This window comes from Cinclus cinclus, chromosome 26, assembly GCF_963662255.1.
Source record: "Cinclus cinclus chromosome 26, bCinCin1.1, whole genome shotgun sequence".
Taxonomy (NCBI): Eukaryota; Metazoa; Chordata; class Aves; order Passeriformes; family Cinclidae; genus Cinclus; species Cinclus cinclus.
This window is the reverse complement of record NC_085071.1, coordinates 3,070,494-3,095,400: the sequence shown is the minus strand read 5'-3', so window position 1 is coordinate 3,095,400 and position 24,907 is coordinate 3,070,494. Positions and strand designations below refer to the sequence as shown.

Sequence of the window (24,907 nt, the reverse complement as noted above, 5' to 3'; positions counted from 1 at the left end):
TTGAGTAGCCATAAACCATCTAAATCAAAGAACTCGATAGATCTTGTAAATATAAACTTCTACTGAGTTTAACTGTTACTTTCATTTATAAAAATGTTCAACTCGCTCCTCATAGTTAATAACTATTAGAATAAATGGTGATTTGGGCAGAAATAAATACAAGATGCAGCCTTACAGTTCTCGAGGAAGATAATTTAACATTTTTGTTTCTCAGCTGTTTTGCAACCACTATAACTGAAGTGTTTCACTTCCTCCCCACTCCCCCCACAGCATTTACTAGCACCTCACCTCTCCTAGGCTAATGTGCAGTATAAGAACACTACCTTCTTCCAAGATGGAGAGGACTTGAAATGATGATTCCAATTAAGCTCCTTGTACTAGATCCCCTTTACATTGAATACTGAAAAGCCAATATTTATTGGGACTACAGGGTTCTGCTCAGCACCACATCAGCTGTATAACTACCAGAAAGTCATCTAGATTGGGCAGCAAAACTTTTGTGTTAGAACAGAATTACAAACCACATCCTTCTCACAAGCAAAAGCCTGAATATATACTCAGGCAATAGCCCTGTGAATTCACTGCTCAGGTAAGAAACAGAGAGGACATGATTTGGCCCCATTAACTTTATGAAGTGGGGAAAAAACCCCAAACCCCAACATACTAGATACTGATTTTTTTAAAAAGCACTTTTGAGGTACTTATGACCAATTGTATTAATTGGAAGAGCCTGACACGGGCAAACCCATTTCTGAGAAGCAGACATCTTTGATTCAGGTCACAACTCAAACCCTGCAATCCCATTCCACATCCACACCAGTGTGGGCAGGCCCATCTTACTGGATATATTCTGACATAACACACTTGAGACACCAGACAGGAATAGAAGACAAAGGGAGGAGTATGACCACTGAAGTTTAACTTCCTCAATAGTCTGTGTTTGGAATGCTGTAAATCAAGTATGAGCAACGTATTGGATTTGGATATTTAGAGGTCCGGCAATAGTTTTCTTTAGAGAGAGTATAAATCCGTTTGTTTCTCTCTTTTCTTGAGAAGCAAATGTTCTTCATTGGGGTACAGAATGGCTTAGATGCAACACAAGAGTAATGTCATGATTTGCCAGTTAAAATTGACATCTGGGAATGTCCAAGACAAGGGTCAAAGCAACACATAATATAATGTAGCTAGCAATGCCCTCAAAAGATAAAGTCTTAATTTTTTTAACAGCCTTTATTATAAGGCAGGAGAATTCTAAGGCAAATTGTTCATCATGGCAGAACATCAAATTAAAATGTCAAGATAGAAATAAGCAGAATCTGGAGAGTATGTTTGTGTTATCCATAGCAAGAAGTTAGTGTGCCACAGCACCCAAGTTGTAATTCTCATTCCTAGTCAAGTACTATTTTAGATTAGACTAAGATGCTTGAGATCAAAATAATTTCCCTGTGTGTTTGAACGCTCAATTATACAATAAGGCTGGATCCTACCAGAACAGCCTCCACAGGGACTCCACAGGACATCATCAAAGGAACAAAATTAACACCGTTGTAGGATCTGCTTCCTGTTCCACATCACAAGACTAGATTTAAATTAGATCTCTGTGAATGCTTGGATACAATTCAACACTTTTGAATAGGGAAAAAAGTTCCAAAATTAGATGCTGATAAATTATTGAACAGCAATTAAACAGTGAGTGCCTTTTGGGCTGTCTGTAATTTCTCCTAGTTTTCAGTCGAATGTCCACAGTGCTACAGGTTGGAAAGCACAGGATATTTTGCATGAATTTGATCACTCACATAGGCAGTTATACTTTGAAAACAATATTTTTCACAAGAATTACCAATGAAATAATGTTTTAGGACACAATTGAATTTGAAATAGGTAATGTTTTGAATAGATTTTTGAGTTTTATTGAAATCTTACATGAACAAGAAATTGGAAATACAATCACATCAAGGAACAAATTGCCACGGCTTTGACGTTTTAAGCCAAACAAATTTTGTAGGGCAGATTTTCAAAAAGGTGTGAAGTTATAACAATTTAAAAACACAGTTATCCTACTTCTAGGAATGCAAAACATACAATCATGTTATTTTCAATACAAGAAAACTTAATTTGTTGTAATTTCTTTAAACTACTAAGACAAAGCACTAGCTTTTACTTTTATGTACAGCATACTCCTATGTAGTCTATCCCAAATCAAAAAAAAAAAAAATAAAAAAAACCAAAAATTAAAAAAAAAAAATAGAAACTGTCCAAAACCAGAGGTTCTGCAAAATCATGATTGAACAGTGTGCCATTCCTGCTTTTAAACTGCTAAAATGAAGCCTAAAATGATAAAAGCGCTGAAACCCCATATGGAGTTCAGGAATTCTGCAAGCCCAGTAATGTCCAAGTGCGTTTATGAAAAAAGAAAACTAAGAGACTCGAGTATATACACAATAGAGTGATTCTTCAGCCCAATACAAATGGCAGCCAATCGCTACTGAAGGATGAAACATTAAGCCAATTTTTTTTTTTTTAAGATGTAGAGCTATAGCCAATTCTATGTTTCCAATATTCTCAATCCCTCCTCACTTGTCTACTTCCACTGTTGCCCATAAGTATCCTGATAAAATTCCTGGTTGTCATTATTGTAACCATAGTTACCGGCATAGTCACCACCTTGCTGGAGCGGCTGCTGAGCGATGGGTTGGGAGCCCCAGTTCTGCTGGTTGTTGGTCTGACGGCGCTTGGAATCGGGCTGGTTGTACCCATCTGCCTTTCTCTTGCCTCCTACGTTGCCCCCACGGTTGCCCCTGGCTCCACGAGCACCACGTCCTCTCTGCTGCTGCGCAGGGCCCCCTCTCCCCCCCCTGGCTCCTCTCGGCGGTCCCATGGGTGCCCCCCTCTGTGAGTAGCCAGCTCTACCTCTTGGTGGTGGTGCTCCCCGCCCCCTAGGTGGTGGAGGGGCACCTCTCCCACCCCTTCCTCCTCCTCCTCTTCCTCTTATAGCATAGCCATCATCATAGCCGTAATAGGGATCTTCATAGCCACCACGGTAGTCATGATAGTCATAGCCATAGTAATCATCATAATAATCTTCATAGCCATAGTAATCTGGGGGATAGCCATATCCACCTCTTCCTCCACGGCCTCGGCCTCTAATAGGAGGTGGCATGCGAGGCGGAGGGTAGTAATAATAGTCTTCATACCTAGCAAGGAAAAGAAACACACAATTATTTATCTCCAAAAGCAACCCAAAACACAGCCTACATTTGCCTTTGTAGATTAACAATATGCGACGTGGAGAACAGTTAAGTCATTCAGGTTCTTCTAGAGCAGCCCCAGTGTTCACAGCACAGCTTCACTGCAGCATTACCACAGGGTGAAGGTGACACTCACGCAGTGCTCCGGGAGGCCTGTCTGGCAGCCTGACGTTCTTTCCTTTTCTTATCCGGTGGCTTTGCTAATACTATTTCAATTTCTTCCCCTTCTATCTCTTTCCCATTCATTTCATTCATAGCCTGTGTAAAAATTAAAAGAAAAACAACTAAAGATGTTTTTCCATTCAAAAGTGAACTAAAACTTCCTACAAGAAACCAGACAGTGGGACTGCTCCAGGCTGAGCTGTGCCATGTGCTTTGCTTTTGTGCTACATAAACAGACTGCTACACACTTTTCCAAGTCCCATTTTATTCACCAGTTACAGGGAAGGAGTATTTTTTTTTTAAATATGCTCTTTATATCATAGGATAATAAAGAGGATTAAAACATATTAAGCATTATTTTTATAAAGTCAGATGTGGCACCCTGAGTTTTTATGCTCCTAGAAACCTTTCAGAAATACACAATTTCTCACTACTCACACTGACATGAATGCTCACTGCACTTATAAGCCTGGTAGAACATGTGCATACAAGAGAAAGAATTGTTATATTTGGGGTTCTCAGGTAGCTGAATGAGTCAAGCGACTGAGAAAATCAAGTAGTTCTGAGGACACATACTTGAGAAGAAAAAAAAAAAAGATTACTTGATGATCTCATCAAGCAAGCCCTGAATCTTCCAGAAAAATAACGTGTAATTTTTCACTATCAAATGCACCCACAATGAGAACTTAATACACAAAGTACAATTAGGACTAGACCCCAAATTCCTCACCTGGAGTTATCTGCTTTGCATTAAACATTGGGTATTAACATTTGCATTAATGAAGACTTTATGTCTGTACAGCTACATGCCTCAAAAGCATTAGAAATTATGGCAATTTATTTCCAAGAAGGTATGAAAATCAGGAGATACTAGAATCAATGAGCTAGTTCCATGCACTCCACACATAAATACCATTACAATCTCAATGAAAGCTAAAACACCCATACACAAAAATATCTCATGAAGTTCAAAAGCCAATTTAAAGGCCATGAAGCAGTCACATGAGCCAGATGTGCTAGTTCCCAGCTTGAGATGAGCATTAGTGATGCATTTGATCTGTCTTTTTCCCAACTGCTACAAGTTGCCACTTGTTGAACTCTAACAGAGCACTTAGCAGGTAATTGTACAGGGGAGAGGCTGGAGAATGTTTACACACATACTACAGAAAATCACATCCAGAGAGAATGTGACTTACCCTCTGTTTTAACAATTTCTTGTCTCCCTTGGACATGGTCTAAACTATCCAAACTTACTTCAACCTCATTAAATACGAGTGATATTCATCCTAAAGCCATACTCAAGAGTATTCTAATCTTGTGTGTAGTAAGATCCTAAGCAATTAAATGGCTATAAAATCCTTAATAAGAAGATTGAGTATAGAGCCTTTCAACTGTCCATGTGGCCACATACACCACATACAATGTATCTGCCTCAGGACTCCCAAATGCAAAACCACTTCCTACTCTCCTTCTTTCCCCCATGAACCATGGATTTAAAAAACAGATGGAGTAATTTCTATAGTTCAATACACTGAAGCACAGACAGCAGATATTAATGACCTTCTCAAGGGCTCACGGACACAAAAGAGAACTCTGAAGCTTACAATAATGATCTTCAAAATTTAACGAGTCATTGAGAAGAAACCTCGGGTGCATGCAGAGTTAAGAACAGGTAATGCTTAAAGAGTTACCAACATTTTCCTCTCCTTCACAAAGCATTTTTTAATTACCTCCCACTTTCTCTTTGAAACTTTTGTCACTCCAAAACTACACACAGCCTTTATATAGGGGTCTTTGAGAGACAACTGATAACTTCTGCCAGTGCTTCCTCAGAAAAATTGTCTAGGTTGATCTTTTTTTATTTCCTCTTCTCTAGACTCCTGAATTGTTCTACACCTCTTTTCCAGTCTACTTGTTAACTTGCTACAGTTTAGTCCTTTCAAGTTTCACATCCTCCTAGCTACTGAAATCATAGGAATAAAATTATTAGCATTAAAATTCTCACAATGGGAACCTTAATAAAAATGGGCTCTACGGTTCGTTTTATAGAGGTATTTACTGTGAAGAAATTTCTTAAAATCATTCGTACAAAAAAAGTGCTCTCACCAACTTAGTTAGGAAAGAATAATCAACCTACCTTCACTGCTGCACCTCTGTCCTCAAAATGAACAAATGCATAATCCTTCAATTTCTTTACTCTTTCCAGCTTTCCAAATTCAGAAAAGGATTTCTCAAGAATTTCTTCTGTCACAGTAGTGGCCAAGTTTCTCACAAATAAAACTTTAACCTAGTGAAAAAATGAGAACAAAGATGTAACCTTTACTAATCAAACCTCAAAGGAAACCACCAGTTCCTTTTTTTTGTTGCATTAAGAAATTTGGGTACCTTTACTAATTCTGTATCTGTTGGGAAGGGAAAAAAAAAAAAAAAAAAAGAAACAAAGGAAGTGCCTTGCAGTTACCTGTATGAAGTTTCTACAACTTCTCTCCTTACACAGTTCCCTTCCATAACCAGAAGAATATCCAATTTTGATTTTCTGCTTCTGGGATGCTAAAAATCCCAGCAAAATTTTAGAAACAGACCTCAAGGACAGCAAAGAGAGACCCCGAAACACCGGGATAAGGTGCACATCATTCCCCAGGCTGAACTTCACCTCCATCTCACTCTGGAAATTAGTTTTGCACAATACCTACCTGGTACTGATTACAGCTAAAGCAGAAAATGCACAGCCTGATGTGTCAATCCAGCAGGATAACCCTGCACAGGACTAGTTTAGATGTTTCAATAATTAGTTACAGCGCATTTCCAACATCTTTCAACAACAACTCATCTGCAGTTGAAATGCCTTTAATTGCTTTTTGTGCCTCTAAACTAGCCTTGCTCAGCTGGAACAAATCTTTGTCACTATGGCATAAAGAAATTCCTTCCAAAGCACAAGAGCATCCAGTGAAGTCTTTACTGACCTTTGCCATGACTTCTGGATCAGGTTCCTCTACTGGATCAGCCCATTCCACAGTAACAACATTTCCCCAGACTTTTACTTTCCCACTCATCAGGCGTCGGCGAGCTTGTGCTGCTGACTTGTGATCCTCATATTCCAAGAAGCAGAATCCTCGATTCTTCTTTTTATCATCAGGTTGATGATACAAAATTACATCCACCAAACCCTCTGAAAAACAGATCTTTAGTACTGAGCTTCAAAAGGAAAGAAAAAAAATCTATAGTCTACCCTAAAATGCCTTGTGTTTTGCAGTGAATTTGAATTTTACTCCTGAAAGGGGGTGGGAGCACAAGAAAAGCAAAACAAATAGCAGATATACATCCAACTTACCCAAAAACAAGTCACCTAGCAAATGAAATTGTACAGTAGAAACTTACCTCACAGTTAGGCTCTGCAAAGCATCAACCTCAGCAACTCACACAGTTTTAAGTTTCCTATACTTTTTAAACAATTTTTACATCTTTGAAAGGCAGCCAGGACTAACATATGACCTCCCCTGCCTCCTGTGGAACTCAGAAGGAACATCTTGCACATCTCTCCAAAAAAGAGGAGAGAGAACTAAATGAATATTCACCTTCTGTTTTCACCACTTCCCCAAAGAACTTATAAATAGCAATCCTAAAAAAAGAAGCAGGAGGTTAAAGCTCTCCTACAGGAACAACAGCAAGTGACTCAAACTCTTATCTAAGGCAGAAGCAGCCTTTCAGTGATGAGCTGACTTCTCTTCTTCCTACTTGCTGCACATAGTGGAGAATGCTGAAAAACTGGGACAAAAATTAGTCTGTTATGAACTATTTCTCTAATAATATTCCCTCTACACCAATTTAGTATTCCCTCCCTCCTCCCCTTCGCTGCTCAGGAATACATTTGCTTAGGGTTCCCCAAAAAACCTTTCCATGTTGACAGCAGCACCTCCTGTGGATCCAGTAACAAAAACAGAACCTTCAACAGAAAGCTAGAACAGGTAAAAGAAAGGGAACCTTCATTTTTTTTCTGATTTCATGTGTGCTGGTTTGTCTGAGTTCATTTGAACGGTTTCCATCTAATTGTAAAGTTACATCATCATTCATTTAACAATCACAAAAACAAACACAAGTCCCTTTGCACTTCACCTTAAGATAAAGTACATATATAAAATTTCTAACAAAATCAAACCTGGAATCCAAATTGAAAATAGTTTAAATTATACCTGAACACATCTGTCAAACAACTAGACCTACAAAACAGAGACTAAATGGTATTGTGGGACTCATTAAGTCTTACCTGTGACTTTACCAAACTCTTCCAATATGTTTTCCTTAGTTTTGTTCTTTGGAATTGACCCAACAAATAACCTGTTGTTTGCCACGGAGATGCATACTCCAAGGTGCTTTCCAGGACGGATTTCATAGTTGTCGCACTGAAAAAGCAAAGCCATTGATTTGCTTTATCCACAATACTATGCATAAAAAAATCAAAAAATCATAAAATCAGCTGTTTTCTTCATCATCTACTACTTTTATACATAGCACATTGAATCAGCATTGCAAGAGAATTCCTAGAACAGCTGTTTTTGTGTCGGCGTTCACTTGGAAGAACAGTGCCAATCTTAGGATTTCCACAAACTTCACAAGTCCTGTTGAATGGAAAGCTACAAAAAACTGCAGTAACAGGAACAACAGGGGACCATATACAAATTGCATGGCATAAATTTATTCATCTACTGTTTATCACAGACTTGAAAGATCGTTCTAGCAACTGGTTACTGCTTCCTCTGCTGTCAATCACTGCTGCAGCTGCTATCAGTAAGCAAATACATGGAATTAAAGATACTGGGAGTTCTTCCTCTTTCCTTAGATAGCTTTGAACACTGACATGGTTTGCCAAGACAATCAACAGCCAAAATCAGTCTGTGACCTGGCTTCTACCCCATTCCCACTATCAGGTATTTTTTTGACTTTGTACATGATAGGATCAAAAAATGTTAACATCAAGATTTAAAACTTCCATCTCAAAAAATCTAATCCACTGCTCCATGCCTGTACCACAGCTGATTACTCTGAAAACAAAGATTCCCAATAGGCCCTTAAAAGTACAAGAATTCAGCCATTAAAAAAAAAAAATTCAAGATAGACAGTCTTTGTTTTAGTCAGGATTTTCAAACACAGCAAAGAGGATGGATGTTTCATCATCAGTCAGCTTCTGAAAATCTCATTAAATTCTTTAAAAGCAGGCTTTTAGCCATTCTAACTCTAGCTGAGACATAAGCCCTAAAAATGTCAGCAATACCTGCTTCATAGCCTAGAAAAATGTTAAGTTACCACAGATTATCAAACAAGATGACTTCAAGGAAGATAAAAGCATGTCAGGATTTTGCTTCACATACTAAAGTGATTCCTAACACAGTAAAACTTTTTCTTCTGGTGCCAGGAACTTATGACCTGAACCTGCTTTTCCCACTGTATCTTATGCAAAGCCATTTTGCTAATAGTCAGTGCCATTCCCACTGGTGCCTTGTCAATACAAGAAGGCTCACAAGGTTTTAACTGCTTTTAACTTTCTCCAGGTTTCAGGTTTCCCTGCCCTCACATCTTAACTAAGGTGTTCAGATTTTACCCCTCTTCTTCATCCCTCATTCAGGATGAGCTAAATTCCATGAAGGCAATTGAGATTAGGTTTTTCAACTGTTTTGGCTCAAAGGATACACAGTATTTCATAGCCATATCCAAAACTCTTGGGAGATACACCACAATCTGCCTAATTCTACTTCTTCCTCTCAGGCAGAGGCAAGGCCCCAGTCAGAATGCTGTCTCTCCCTTTGACCATCTATTGCTCCATGTCCTTTCCCAAATTGCCTAGGTGCATGTATGACAGCTTCCAAGCACTGAGGAGACTGCATGACAGGAAAGAAAAAAAGGCCACTGGAAACGACCAAAGGAACTAACTCAAGAGACCTCCTCCATGGCAGCAGCAGCTAAACAAGGCATCTCCAACTAGCTCTTTACAGTAGAAAGGGTAAGGAAACCTGAAACACACTGAAGCTTAAAAAAATTAATTTTCTAGCTGGAATCAAGTAGGCTCCTAACAATCACCTACGTACTCTGATTGGCTGCAGTAAGATACAGCAGATAACAGTCTTATAAGTATCTGTACTTACTAATGAAATCAGGAGGCCATTTTTAAGTAAGTAAATTTTTGAGTCTGTCAATGGATACTTTAAAGACTTCTTTACTTAAGAAATTACCATCATGTTTGCTGTTTACTTTGTCTTGACCTGTCTGGAAATAAGTTAACTCACCAGTTTGACTGCTTCTTGTGCTGCATCTTTACTACAAAAGGTAATGAAAGCATAACCTCTGTTTTGACCAGAAAGAGGATCCATCATGAGACGCAGATCCCAAATTGGACCAGCCTTCTCAAAGAGTGGTACCAATTCATCTTCGTAAAGGTCTCGGGGAATTTTACCAACAAAAACCTAGAAAGGAACAGGACACTTGAAACAAAGCTTTTTCAGAAATACAAGCTTCTTTTCAACACTTGAAATTTCCTAAGGGAAGAACAATGCAGATAAATCAGCAGAGCAGAAACATTGCAGTCACCAGTGCAGCCTTCACAGCAGCTGATGTTATTCTATGTCCCAAGTGTTCTAATCCTTCTGGCACTTGTGTGAGGTTTTACACACAGAAAATCTGGGTTTGTTACTAATATTGAAGAGGCTGTGAATTTCCTCTGCTGAAGAGATAAATGGTTCTTACCTGGTTTTAGTTTTGGCAGTTAAAAACTAAGACCTTACAGACTATCTAGTTGGGTATCATATGTTAAAGCAGGCCAAGCACTTCCTTGCTCTTGCAGTATTTTCAAATCACTCTGTAAACCAATCTTCCTTGGAAAGTTACAGAGATGCAGAAATAATTTAATAATAATTATTTCCTTTTAATTGCTTGATGCACATTTTCCACTTTTAATATATACTGTAGTCCTGTTTCAGCTTCCACCAACTGAATGTTTAATATTTACTTCAGCAAACCTGTGAGTTCCTGTGGTTTTGCTCCTTAGAATTAATTTGAGTTTTGTTAAGAGTTAACGTCTTTAGCTGAGGTCTCCCCAGAAAGAACCCCCAGTTGTTTAATCACTGCAGCTATCCCCTGAATTCTCAAAACCTCTTCCTTGTTAATACAAACAAAACATTCCAAACACCCATTAAGATCAAAATACATTTATTTTAACTTCAAACACTTTTTGTAGAAAAAAGCTATGAGTCAACATTTTCCTTCTCAGTAAGGCCTTCTCATAATTGCATCTCACACTGAAGGCATAGCAGAATTTCAACTGTAGACACTCAGCATGCCCATGTTAGCACCAAAATAACAAACTCATGAGAATATGACTAACTTGAAAAACATGGAACATGGTAGAACTTCTAGAGATTTAATGTTATAAATATACCTGAAATTCAGTTTCCAGAACATTTCTTAAAATTTAGCCTCTCTCAGTTCAGTGTGAATGTTGACTGAACATTACTTACTGGGGAGAAAAGAAAGGAACTGATTTTTTGCACTAAGTGAAAGTTTAATGGCAGACCCAGAAGGTTTTCCCCACCACCTCCCTGGAAAGCTTAAGGTGGTTCTTTAAATAGGCATTTATATTGTCATTACTTCCAGGACACTTAATTCTAACTCATTTGGAGCTTTTAAAGACAAAATCTCAATTAGCATAGAGCACACAGACATAAGCAGAGCTTGAGAAGTTACACACATCAGTTATTATCTTTCAGTTCAAGGACTCATTCTAATTATTTAACATCACCACTATATTAATTTTCCTTCATGGAATATGAACATTCCCTTTAGAAATCATCCTTACTGTGATACTTCTTGACATCTTCTTGACAATAAACACAACAGCTTCAGCATCTCAAAGAATGGAAAACTTCTCCATAAATTGAAAGTTATTTCTCAAATCTAGTCTGGTTTACAGAAAAATCTCTGAGAGAACTCCTGTACTGGACATGCAGCAGTGTGACAGAGTATATACAGTGTTGAGCATGTAGTACAAAACAACCTGCTAGGGACTAAAACCTTGAAGAATAGCTAAGTGAAGAAATACACAGTTCAAGCATTTTCATAACCAAACCTAAGTTTGCTCACAGCTTGCTAGGAAGATGCACAGGTTCAATCATAACCTTTAATTCCTAAATAATTGCTTAAGACCTTGGAAGGAAAAAAAAAATAAGTCTTTGAAACTCTTCCAACTATCTTCTAACTTTAAAAAGAACAGCAGGTGTAACATGGAGTAAGAAAAGGCAGAGAAAAGAAGATGTTAGAAATTTTAAGCAGAACAAAGGAGCACTGCACAAGTCCTTCAGGATAAGCAGTTATCAGCATGTGCAGATGCAAAGGACAAAGTGAGTGTAACAAGGGAAGGAAACACCCAAATAACTGCTTTTATTCTCATCAATATATACCCCAAAAACCAAGTATCAACATCATGTGGCCTCACTATAAGCAAAATGTCTTACAGTGGAGCAGCAAGTCCTTTAGTAAAAGGAACACTCAATATTATACAGAAAATCCTACTGCCATTATTTTCGTCTTTAAAGCCATCTGCACAGCTGTAACTTTGTCTTTTATTACAGAATCACATTCCAAAAAAGTCCAACTGCTCTTGAAGCTCACCCACTTAAAAAAACACACAGGACTGCTTCACCCACCTAATCCTTAGAGCCAAGTGTTCACTGTGCCAGTCTGTTAATGTTCAGCATGCTGACCAGTCAGAACATAGCTTATTAATACTTTAGCTTTATTGCAGAATGTAGCTTTAGCTCTCAAGATGTTCATCTGTATCTTGAGAGCTAAAGCTACAATTAACATACAATGAATTCAACTTCATGTTTTAAAAATTAGTTGGTGTACAGATATTTACAGCAGAAAGACTGAGGGCAAGAAGTTTAGTACACATCTTCAAATTAGTAACAGTACTTGGGAATGCTCAAGAACCAAATGTTTGCCATTATTGTCATGAGTGACAGATCTGCATCCGTCTGAGCTGACACAAGCTACAAGAGATTCATTATTATTTAAATAATAAGTTTCAGACAAAAAATGCACTGTCACAGTCCAAAGGAATAATTCTTAAAATTTTTTTTATCCCTAAAAAGAAAAGAAGCATATATGCTACTATATAACCAGAAGTGTCTGGAAAAAGAAACCGAGAAGTGGTTCTCAAAGGCTTAATTAAAAGGAAACAAAAAACACCACCAAAAAACAAAACCCCACCCACCTCATTAAGGCAGAAAGTGCCCACACCATTTATGTGCAAACATGCTCTGCCTACCATCAAATCCTAGGATCCTGTTTAAATTGACTGCAATGCCTCAGAGCTCAACAACAGGAGACTAAGTCTACATTTCATAGAATGAAATGTACACCAGTTTCAGCAACATGTTCAGTATCTCAGGCTGTCAAACCAAACAGCATGTCTAAGTGAGTAATCAGCCCTTAAATCCCACAAAAGGCCAACAATACAGTCTTTTAGTAGAGGTATCATTTCTAGAATTAGCTGGCTGAGGTTTGCTACAGCTTCTAATGCTGATTGAAGGCGGAAGTATTTCTGTTAAGGGAGTTTCCACAAGTTACTTGTTCTAGCTTCAGGAAACTTAAAAATATAAAAACTTATTCTTCATAGTATGAAAGAAAGTGCAGCTAAATTTATGACTTTCTGTGAACTCCTAAAAAGCCAAGCCACCACTGGACAATACACTTAAGAGCAGCAGTCAAGGACTTTCAGTCCTGAGAGCAGTTCACTGTAGGAAGGGACCTACAATGATCAGCCAGTCCAATGGCCTGTCAACTTCAGGGCTGACTAAAAGGGAAATTATGTTATTAAAAGCACTGTCCAAATGCTCCTAAACCCTGACAAACCTGAGGCACCCACCAGCTCTCTAGGAAGCCTGTTCAATGTCTGACCACCCTCTTGGTAAGGAGATGCTTCTTTATGTCAGTGAGACACAGTGCAATTAAATAACACTTTATACATCCCATAATCACCCTGGCAACATCACTAAGTTGGTAAACAACCTCTAAGTCACCTTTCTAAGTGCAGAAATTAAAAAAGAAAAACACCAACACAAAAACAAACAAAACCCTGAAGCTACAAGGCCTCTTTTCAATGTAGTAGTTGTGCTAGTTTCATTATATCAGTCCATGCAATCATCAACGATTTTTTATATAGATTGAAACAAAAGTAAACAAATCCTTACTTATTACTAATCTCATCTGTCCTCTCCAAACCTTTCATGTGAGTACTTCATACAACACCCAAGTCTTTTTCACTTTTAACACATTACATGAAACCAAGCTAGTGTTGCTTAAATTCCATTTCTTGTAAACAGCATCAAATATCTTGAAGTCACGTGTTGACCTACTCATGCAGCCACAGTCACTTTTCAAGCAATGGACTGTAAACTTCAGGGTGAAACATTAAGTCTGAAGATTAAATTTTAAGAAATTTTGCATAGCCTTTCTTAGTATATTCCACCACCTTTTTCTCCACTTTAACCTATCTTCCTGTCTTTTGCAGAACACTGAGGAGTAGGAAAGACTGATTAAGACACATAAAAGATTACTTTCCTCTACAATACATTAAACTTGTAATATAGTTTATTCTCAAGTATTTCCTATTTATGAGTTTGCATAAGCTTGCCAAGCAATTATCAGATGAGTCTGTATATACCAACCTCTGTTCCAATGCCAGGCTGAACACCAGAATACACAGTATCTGGAGGAGGACCCCCATATTTCCTCTGTCCTGTAGTTACATCCAAAGTGTAACCAGTCCGCTCTAGCAAAGCCTAAAAAAAAATTAAATAAAATTCAGACTACTTTCAGGAGAGAGGGCAGTGGGTTAAAATAACAGAACAAAAAAAAGCATTCCAAGATAAGCAATTCTTTATCTGCTCCTTGCCACACTTGATAAGGTATATATGAAGAGACAGAACCTACAAAAACCCTGGCTGTTTTGTGGGTTTGAAAAGCTATCATGAACAGCAATATTTGTTTTATATTACAAGACAGCTGGAAAGAACTAGTTTGTCTTTGCCCTTATTTTCCATTTTATATGTAACATCCCAAGAAGTGCAGAACACCAGACAACTGAGACAATTCTTAAACAGATACCAATATTTTTAGAGAGCTTAAATTTTGGCAACTATGTGATCAGAAAGAGCTGCCTTCCCAACAACTCTTACCTATAGAATCTCTATCATGCATATACTTCTTTAATTTTTAATTGAATACTTATCCAGGTGGTATTGATGTGTTTTAAGTTCACATTCAGTCTATGTACATGTTAATATATCAGCTAGTACAGAATAACCAGTATCTCTAAGTGTTACCTTAATCTTTGCTTCATCTGGTCCCTTCGTTGATTCCTGCACTTTGCTGCCTTGTTTCTCTCTTTGCCTGTAGGTCTTCATAACTCCACATAAAAATGCACTTTTGTTCTGTAGATACAATTTACAAAACAATTCAATTGTGTGTATGACAAGCCCTGGGAATCCACTGAATTTTACATTCCATACCATGAAGTCAATACTTCAAGTCAATGCAATAAATCAAATGTCAAAAGAATCCTTCAGGAAAATAAAATAATTAATTGAAAAAACTTGTCAGATTGAAAAAGTCATCAGATTCCAAACAGCATTTTAACCTATTTTCTCAATTACACACATATTTTTATTATCTGGGAGCTTTTCTTTGTGCTCAAACACCAACACACATAAGGCAATTTTTAACAGACTTGTTATTTGGGTTTGAAACACAACACAGCAACATCAGTGAATTTCTAAGTTACAACTCTCCTGCCAGTAGTGCCAGAACACTATTTATACTTGTGTGCTCACACTCCTGGGGCTCTCACCTTACCTGTACATGCGACAGGTCACTTTCTTTAAATTGCTGTAATACAGAGAGGGCTCCTTCTTCATTAAATTCCCTAAGAGCATCAATTGCTCTTTCATCAAGATCGACATAAGCTACCAACCCTAAAAGTTAAAGATAAAGAAGTTACAGATTTCTATTGAATTTCATACAAACTAAGAACTATGCAGTTTGCTTCTAAAGCCAAAAAGTTACATTCCATAGCAACAGACTTATACATTTAATTATATATTCCTACACAAGTATATGAAAGAATATGAGTACAATGAAAAAGTTAAATTAAAATGTATATACCTAAACACTAACTGATGTGCAAGATTATATCCCATGTGTAACAGTTTTCTAGCATTCAGGAATGCAATCTGCATAAAAGCAGTATTACACACCATGGTCTGAAACATTGAACTCTGGCTCACTTTTAATAATTTGAATTTTGTTTGTTTATCCCTCATTTTAAGTTCCACACTTCCTTCTCCTGAGTTGAGCTGTTTTAGAGTAAGCTGACAGGTGAACATTACAAGTATCCTATTGTACAGGAAAAAGGAGCTACCCAACTGATGATCAAATACCTAGGAAGCTCTACCCCACAAAATATTAGGAAGCAAAAATTATTTGTTCACTCTTTCCTCCAGCTTCAATAAAGCAGGAGTAAGTGAACTTCCTGTGTATCTTAAATAGTGTTTGGGGTTTCTTAAACTCATTTTGTTGCTCTATGTAGTTCCAAGAGCCAGAATTCAAAAAGGTATTACTTTGAGCCCTGCTATGTACCCAAAAAAGCTAATGTTAATTTTACAGGTACAGACTCCCCCAAGAAACACTGGACCAGTTCTGAAGCATTTTGTTTTTAAGGATCTTTACAAGGGTTGGTTTTTTTTTTTTTCCTTTTGTAATGCACTTGCATCAGTTGTGGAGTCAAGACATAGAGACTGAGATTTACACTTTTAAAATAATACATTCAAATTTAGGACAAATACCAAAAACTCCACGCACTTTGCAACAGCTTGACCTCCAAAACACAGAGATTATTTCACTGCTACTTGATTTGGAAAATGTACAGTAGTGCCAAGCCCAAGGACTACATTTCAGAAGTGATCCTGCATATTGGAAGGCACCTGTATCTTTCATAGAAGACTTCAGCAGATAAAAAAATTGCTGAATTCAACCCCAAATTTGGCTCAAGTGTTAAAAGCAGTTTGCTTCACTGACAAACCCCTCCACAATGCAAACATCTTCAGTGGCATTAATGAAGTGTAAATAAATGTCTTCAGGTAACTCCTGCAGTGGAATTATACTTGGTAGTCAGGTTCTGGGCTGAAAAGATTTTAACCTTAAGAACTCCTCACAACACAACCTAACTGCAACACATGTTAGAACCCCACGAGTTCCTCTGTTTATTTACACCTTCTCTCAGACCATCAAGTGCATGTCATCATGACCCACAGTTGGAAAGTGCATCTCTATAGCCAATAAAAGCTGGTAAAGGCTTGAAGAAAGCTCACTGTGAATGACTTCCAAAAGACATCACCCACATGAGCCAGTTTCACACTGAGGATTGATAAGGTCTTGGTTTTGAACGGCCTTCACTTGATCAGTGTAATTTTAACTCTTTTCAACAAAAACTGTCATCTTGCCACCCAGGCATTCAAGATAAGCACATAGAGCAGTTCTACTGCTTCTTGTAAATCTGTTCACAGAACACACTCTAAAAAGGAAAAGAAAGCCTCTGTCTGTAAGATAAAATAGGGTGGTTTTAAAACAAAATAGGAAAACCTCTGTATATAAAGAAACCTCTTTAAAAGTTGCAGAGACCACTTGCTACCAGCAAGGTATTACTGGAGTTGCTAGATAGCTTAGTCCTCAACTTTGTTAGTGTCAGGCTGAACATTTCAGTGTAATAACATGGATTAAACTGTCCACTCAGAACTAGAGAGAACAAAAAATCCACAGGCAGACTCAATTCAAATGTAGTCCCAGGCAAGACAAGCTAGTTGCTTCCCTCACTACGTCACCTATCCAGCCTTTGAGTGTTTTAGAATCACTGTGACAGCAGAAACGTAAAAGCAAAATGATGATTCGGACTGAAGAAATAAAAAATGTACAGTTTAGTATGCGGAAACATACATCGTCATTTGACGTCTAAGGAACTAGAGCTCTGTGCCCTAAAGCAACTAAGATATCACATACAACTCCAAGGATGTGTCAAGTAATTAGTCAATGTCAAACCAAATTTGCCTTTAGGGAAATCAAAGTAGCAAAACATTCAGAGCTACACAGATCAAAAACAATTTTTTAAATCTTAATCTATAAAAATTTGAAAATGGTATGCCCTCACTTTCATAACCAATCAGAAACAAGAAATGCATATTATACCTGTCTGAAATATTTCATCAAGTCTTTCTGCCACCTTCTGTGGGAGGCCTGCCTCTATCAGTGTCTTGTAGTGTTCTGTGTGAGTTACACTGGAAGTATCCATTGGTTCTTCCTCTTCTTTTAACTGTACCGCATTACCATTCACCTGATTAGCCATTTTATTATGCTGCTGGAAAAAATTCAGGAGCTATATTACAATAAGCCAGAAATAACTAGTTTGTAGGACAATGCATGATTTATCTAAACTAATTTGTATACATGCTGCAAAATCACCTGTATCAAGTTTTATTTAATACTGTTTGGATGCAGCTGATCTAAGTTTCAAAGGAAAGTACAACCCTTAATACTGTGGAAAATGTACATGGAAGAATTTACAAAACTTTTAAAAAATGTACTTCATGTACATAACAATATCTAAACTCCATCTACTGATTGTCATTAACTGGTTACCATAGCAGCTAGAATGTATGGGGACATGGCAGTAACATCCTTCAGCAAAGACTCAGAAGATCTAGTGCTATTTCCATTTCCCATTCTGCTACTTTTAAAACAATCGTTTAAAATGTAGTGAACACATAACCCTGGAGAGTAGCTTAAGGTATAAAAATGTTAAGACTTGTTTCTTGGTAATACTTATTTCCACTTGCTTGGCTTGTTGCCATGTCTTCCTTCAAACCCAACATGCTGCACAAGACTAGCCACACGCTTTCTCACGACGCTGTCAGAACTCAAGGACAGAAAGAGAATAATTGCACTTTGATGGACATCGTCATTTGAAGCTGCAACGCAACAGTTTCCATGCTTTCAGATTCCCTCAAATAGGAGCTGTACAAATCACAGCTACTATTTCATTAATATATACCTTATTGGTTTAAAAGGAAGGCATGACTGCAGCATCTTCAGTTCTTTATATTAATAAAAGTACTTGCTTTCAGAATTAACAATCTGATTCCAAATACGTGCACCAAAAAAATGCACAACTATCTTCTCAGACAATTCCAGTGGGCTTTGCCCAATTCATTAAAGACTGTTTCAATTTCCCAATTAGCCAGCCAGCTGATATTCAGTGCTTTCAAATAAAAAGGTTGCCAAGAGACAATTCAACTACCTGGCAGAGAACATGAGGATCATCAGCTGTTAGGTTCAGAAATGAAACAAGCCTCAGACTTTAATTGATAGGGCAGAAGTTGATGAGCAGCAGTGAAATGATAACCAGGTAGACAATGCAGCGTGGTTGGAGCAACACAATTAAGTACTGGAATACAGGTATCAAGATGATTCAAGAACAGGATTTTTAAAACATGCTGAGGCCTCAAGCTATTTACTACGCTGCAAAACAGGTCTCCAAGCATAAGCACACCTCTAACAGTCCCTTGAACACCCAACCTTTCCAGACTACAGCTCATGAACTGCTTGGAAGATATCCTATGATGATTGGCAAGCTAGAGCAAGGGAAGAAAAAAACCAAATCATTTTCCTTCCGACAGTAATGATTTTACTAAAACTATCTTATCTTGAAGGGCAATTTTAGAGACATGTAAAGCAGCCTCACACTGTTTCTGTCAGAAGCCACTTCTTTAAGCCATTAGTGTGGTAAAGAAAGGAAGTTTTCCATAGCTACATGGCATATTTATACACACATTCTGTTACTTGAAAAAGAGAAATTATTTTCTAACCAACTCAGTTTACTCAAAAGCAACTATAGCCTAATTACGGAAGAAAAACAAAATGCTACCCGAAGCTACAATAATGCTTAACTATCCTGACAGGTATTAACTATCAAAACCCTAATGAACATCAATTTTCTGTAGGTTATGGACACCACAGAAGGCAAAACTCAGCTACATGTCTGCTTGCCAGACAGCCTCAGCAAGATCTCAAATTTGAAACAGTGCAGGGCAGAGCAGGTTTAATTACTCCAAAAATGTTTTAGGTACAGTATCATTCTTAACCCATCTTCTCAAAAACTCACAAGCTGAGACACACAAAAAAGATATAAAGAGGAGGGCATTTTTGTGTTTACCTTTCTACTGCCTTATAAAATAATTTAATTACATGTACACTGTCTTCTCTGTACACAGGGAAAAAAAAAAACAAAACACAATGAACTGAGAGGCTACAGCAACACCTAAACACAGAAAATGTACTTGAAGCAATTACTAGAACCTTCTGAACTACAAGGGCTTATGGTGACATTCAAGGACAGTTTTTTGTTAACCCAGAGCAGCTTCCAAGTGTCACATATCCTAAAGTTGAACACTTCAGTGTTGCCTACAAGTGAACAAAAGTTTGACAAGCTATGCTGTGCCCAAGTAGAAACACCTCCTCTGGAGTACAGTGACTCAAACTTCTGACAGGCAAGATTTAGAGCATGAAAAGATATCAGCCTTCACCACGAGCATACACCAGTGTGGGGAGCAATATCTAATCCTAAGAATCGGATTACTACACAGCATCATAGCTCAAAGGCTTTTTAAAGTAGGCTTTTAGGCAATTCAAATTAATACTAAGCTATGTAATTCAATGGCTGTATTGTTTATTTTTGCTTAACAATCAGTATCTTCATAAAGAACTAAAGTCAAGTGCAATGCATGTTCTGTTTGGGTTTTAGAATCATTAAAACCTATAGCTATTAGGTTTTAGCTATTAGCTAAATATAAATTAAGCTATTAGCTAAAATAGCTAAATAGCTATTTAGCTATTTCCTGTCACACAAACTTAATTTAAAAGGTTTTCCTAAAGAAATATACTGTAGAAAATTCTGAAGTGAAACAGCTGCCAAAACATTCAGGTACCAAGAGCATCCAGAAGACATATTTCTTCTCACTGACACAGCAATAGATCCCCTAATAGCTTGGCAAGCTCAGCCTGAAATCTGAAGTTAAATTGACTTTTCTTCCACAACAATCACCAACAAGCAAAACTGCATCTCTTATAACACTGGTTCTTCCCTCTGAGTTCAGCAGAGATATGTGGGTTAAAGTCATAGCTGAAAAAGACTGTTTAGCTCTCCCTCCAGGTAACATCAGTTATTTGTAGCTAGAAAAATATTTTTAACTGAATTTTATCTAGTAAGTAAAGCACGCAATGACTACTTTAACATTTTCAGTCTCCTCTAAAAAAATACTAAAAGCATGTTAAAGAGGAGTGCCATCTCTGTTGGTATGCAGTGTGTCCACGTGACTCAGCCTATGACAGGCCAGGCCATGCAGAAGAGCATCTGCATACACTCAGTTTTTAATCTGCATTAAATAAGATATGAAAAAATCTAGATAAGAGGGAGACTGTTTGAAAGACTTCAAGGCTGGATTATAAGTAAAGAATGATGTATATAAGTACATGTGGGATATGTATTTGTTTTTAAAACATGCAGAAAATTATTAATTTAGAACAGCGTACACAAAATCACGCTTACCAAATGAGCAGAAGTAATAAATAGACATTGGGGATAATTTTATATAGGCAAGGAGAATTCTCACTGGTGCCCAAGATGTTACCTACCCTCACCACCTCCTAACTGCATACTGGGAAGAGTCTTGTTTCAAGTTTCACACTACTGTTACAAACAGTACTTTTCTGAAGACTGTAAATACTTCATGATAAAAAGCATGTTTTTAGCTGTTCACTGTCTTTCATCCAAAATTCCTTCATTTCGAGTGCAATTTACAAAGTTACTAGCCCCTTTTCAAAGCTCTCATATGACAAGTAGGAAGTTAAAACTACAGGTCCTTCCAGTGTTTCATAACTCAAACGGCTCAATTTGTTATTTTTCTGCAAAACAAAAACAAAACAAAAACAAAACAAACAAAAAAAACCCAAACAAACAAAACCAGAAAAAAAAAACAAACAAACAAAAAACCCCAGTGGTCCTAACAGTGTATGGCATCTTGAAAAGAGATGGCTGATTGCAGACTTAATCTGACAATCACTGGTTAAACAGCCATGATGTTACTATTCCCTTTATCTTATAGCATGCCTCTAACAGAGGTTGCCACCTACAGACTATCTAAGTATAACTCCATCCAATTAATTATAAATTCAGTCTAGTTAACTCAAAACATGCTTAGGGACAGCTTAATTGAGAAGGAACATAAAATTTCTGGCAAAAGGACAATACCTAAAACGACCATAATGAACTTCACGGTAATTATACACCACTATTGGTTTTGCTGCTGAAAATTTAGTTTCATGTAGGAATGGAACTTATTTAGCTCGGGTGCACAGGAAGCCAACTAAGGTACACATAAAAACTCTGCACCAAAGTCATTCCACTTGCTTATGTTACTACTCCTTCTAACCAATACATTATCTGAGCCAAGCAGTTAAATCATGTTAAAAAAAACACTGAAGGAAGTTTGGGAGACATTTGTTTGGTTTTGTTGTTTTAATTGACCACAGGAAAACAAGTGCAGTCCCTGTAGTTATGTCTCACATTTCAAGAAGGTTCTTGTTAAGCAAGGAAGATAAACATACGAGTAGGAGGGAAATAAGAATTCGCATATAAAGACTGAACCGGGGTTTTATTAAAACCTCACTTGTTCAGAAACATTTCTATACATGAAGGCATGTACAAAAGGGTGGGCTCTTATTCTGTACATGCAGGCATTATAGTTATTTCTTTCGTCCCTCAGCTTATTCAAACACAGAAAGCACATTTTAATAGCTTAATTATGATATACTAAGGGTTTCTTAGCATGAATTGCAAGAAACCTTATTCTGAAGTCATCACAGCTTGAAGACCTTAACACAGTAGCCAGGATTTCTCACTGCCTGTAAGCTAAAATGCAGTTGGCACCCTCAGCTCTCCAGCTCAGCTTTGCTCACTCCACAGCCCCTTAGAAAAATCTGAGAACCTCCAGCATGATGCTAAGCAAGAGACCAGCACAGCCCACAGAGAAAAAAAAACTCTGCTTCAGTACCCACACAGCTATGATTGGGGGATGACTTTAGCACAGCAGGTTAGCAACGTGTCCATCAGTGCCATAAAAAAACACTGACTGCACCAATAGCTCCTATGTTTTGCTAACCTAAACCATAAAGTCTGCCCATGCTCATTTCTTACTGGTGTTGGCTATTCATAGCTCATTTAGTTGTCTGGGTTGTACTAAACAACACTCCTGGTACTCCAGTTCCAAGCAACACTTTAACAAAAATGAGCTTTGTTTCGAAGAATTTATCTTCAAAGTATTGTGCAGATGTCTGTCTAACAAAGCAAGGAATATTGGGATTTTTGACTAAACTAAGAACTTGAGTGTTATCAGGACACTCGAGTATTATTTCAACAGTGTTCACCTCGACAGAAAAACTGAGAGGAAAGGAGGACATGTAAAGCTTGTGGGAAATACAATTTCAAGGATGCAAAATTATCAAGCAGACAGTGCTCGTTTGCAAACACTATATTTTGCATACGTTACAAAATCCTTACACTGTGAGATGCAAAATTTGTTAAGATTACTTTTGCAAGTAAAAAACAAATGCAAAAAACTGTGTTAAAGTGTAGTCTCAAAAGAAAAAAGAAAAACTACCAACCAATAAAAAAAAAACAAACAAAGCACCAGCTTCACAAACATTAATGTCCTTTGCAGCACTAAGTGCCAGTGGGATCCTTCAGAGCCATAAATATGGGAAAGGGAACCCAACACAGTTTCAAAAAGAGTAGTCCAGCACAACTTATGTACTTAAGTACCATGTTCAAAGACTGACAGATAACAAGACTGCTCAGACCAAATAAATGAAGTCTTATTTTTAAAGTATTTGCAATAACGATGCATTTAAGCAAAACTTTTCAAGATTTAGTAAAGGCTTTTGACAGAAGTTAATTTAAGAAAAACAATATCATAACAACAAAACTTCGGATAGTTTCTCCTTTAAGTGCTTGACAAGCGTTATTCCCTCCATGGAAGTAGGAAGCGCAGACCCGAGCGCTGCGGGTGGGTGCAGCTGTCCCTCCCGGCTCTAGCACATTATGCGCTACCTAAGATCTAAGGGCGCGCTGCGGCGGCGACGCGTTTGCTTTTGAGAGCGTTCTTCCGTGCCTGCGGGCAGAGCGGACCGGGCACAACCGCAACCGCCGGGGCTGGTGCGGCTTTAAGAGCCCGGAGGGACCAAGCAGGGACCCGACCCGACCCACAGCCCCGGGAGAGGCGCGTCCCGGCTGCCCGTCACATGCAACCCTGACCCGCAAGGCTGGGCGGCGCGGGCCGCCCCCCCCCCCCCCCACCACAACGCCCGCCGGGCCCGCCCCCGGCCCCTCCCCGGCGCCTCTCCCGCGCTCGCGCCCGCCCGCCTTGCCCGCGGAGCTGCCCCGCGATGGCCCCCGCCCCCCTCCGATCCGCCGCGCCAGCGCCCGGGGCCCGTCCCGCCCGCGCCGGGCCTGGCCGCAGCCCGCGCTGCCCGTTCCCTCGCGGGGCCCATGCAGTACGGCTCGGCGCGGTCACGGAGCGCCCCTGTCCCGCGGGGCGGCCCCGGCACTCACCGGAGCGTGGCCGGCGCGGCGCAGCTCGGGCCCAAGCAGCGACGGCAAATGGCGCGCGCTCCTCCTTCTCCTCATGGACGGCGGCGCGACCCCGGCAGCACGCGGGGTTTCCCGGAACTGTTTCCAGGGACCGCTGCTTCGCCCACTCAGGAGCCCGCGCTACGGACGGGCAGCCGGCTGCGCCAATGAGATGCGAGAGGCGGGACGCGCCAGTTCTCCCGATGACCAATGAGAGGGAGGCGCCATAACCAATCGCGGGGCGCCTTCCAGCCGGCGCGCCGGTAGGGCCGGACTGGGGGCATTTAAAGGGGCAGCGCCACCCGCGACCCGAACAAAGGGAGCGCGCGGGGCTGCTCTGCTCGGCTCCGCCTCGCGCGCCCGGGGCGGGGCCTGTGCTGAGGGGGCGAAACCGGGCCCGGAGCTACCCCGGGCCCTGCTGCCCGCGGTGCGCCCGGACCCCGGCGCGGCCCTGCCTGCCCGTGAGGCCTCTCGCTCTCTCCGGGCCGTGCCTCGTGTGAGCCCCCGGTCCGAGTGTGGGCGCGTTGCCCTCCGGGCCCGAGGCAAGGAGGAGAAGTTAGGCGGCTTCCGGAGCTGCGGGTCAGGCTCATCTCAGGACGCTGGCGTGCGGGGCTCTGCAGCTGCTGCTCTGTAATTAATCGGTGATTAAGTCTTACTTACCTGCTCACCGGATTTTCTTGATCAGGCTTCGATAAGTGCAGACTGGACACAATAAATA

At 39.3% G+C, this 24,907-nt stretch overlaps 1 protein-coding gene across 4 annotated transcripts; it reads right to left on the bottom strand.

Moving 5' to 3' along the window:
• Positions 1-1,882: 1,882 nt before the first annotated feature.
• Positions 1,883-24,249, bottom strand: HNRNPR (heterogeneous nuclear ribonucleoprotein R). 4 transcript variants are annotated; one of them, XM_062508928.1, is made up of 11 exons: positions 24,172-24,249; positions 17,697-17,883; positions 15,312-15,430; positions 14,783-14,890; positions 14,126-14,239; positions 9,689-9,865; positions 7,675-7,810; positions 6,374-6,579; positions 5,548-5,697; positions 3,385-3,506; positions 1,883-3,194 (listed from the first exon to the last, which is right to left on the bottom strand). In XM_062508928.1, exons 1-11 carry the CDS (start codon positions 24,244-24,246, stop codon positions 2,582-2,584), a joined length of 2,007 nt encoding a protein of 668 aa, XP_062364912.1. In that variant the 5' UTR covers positions 24,247-24,249; the 3' UTR covers positions 1,883-2,581. The 4 variants fall into 4 exon arrangements, with proteins under 4 accessions (XP_062364912.1, XP_062364910.1, XP_062364913.1 ...); XM_062508926.1 differs by having other exon boundaries at positions 17,697-17,865; XM_062508929.1 differs by having other exon boundaries at positions 17,697-17,862.
• Between the last annotated feature and the right edge of the window lie 658 nt (positions 24,250-24,907).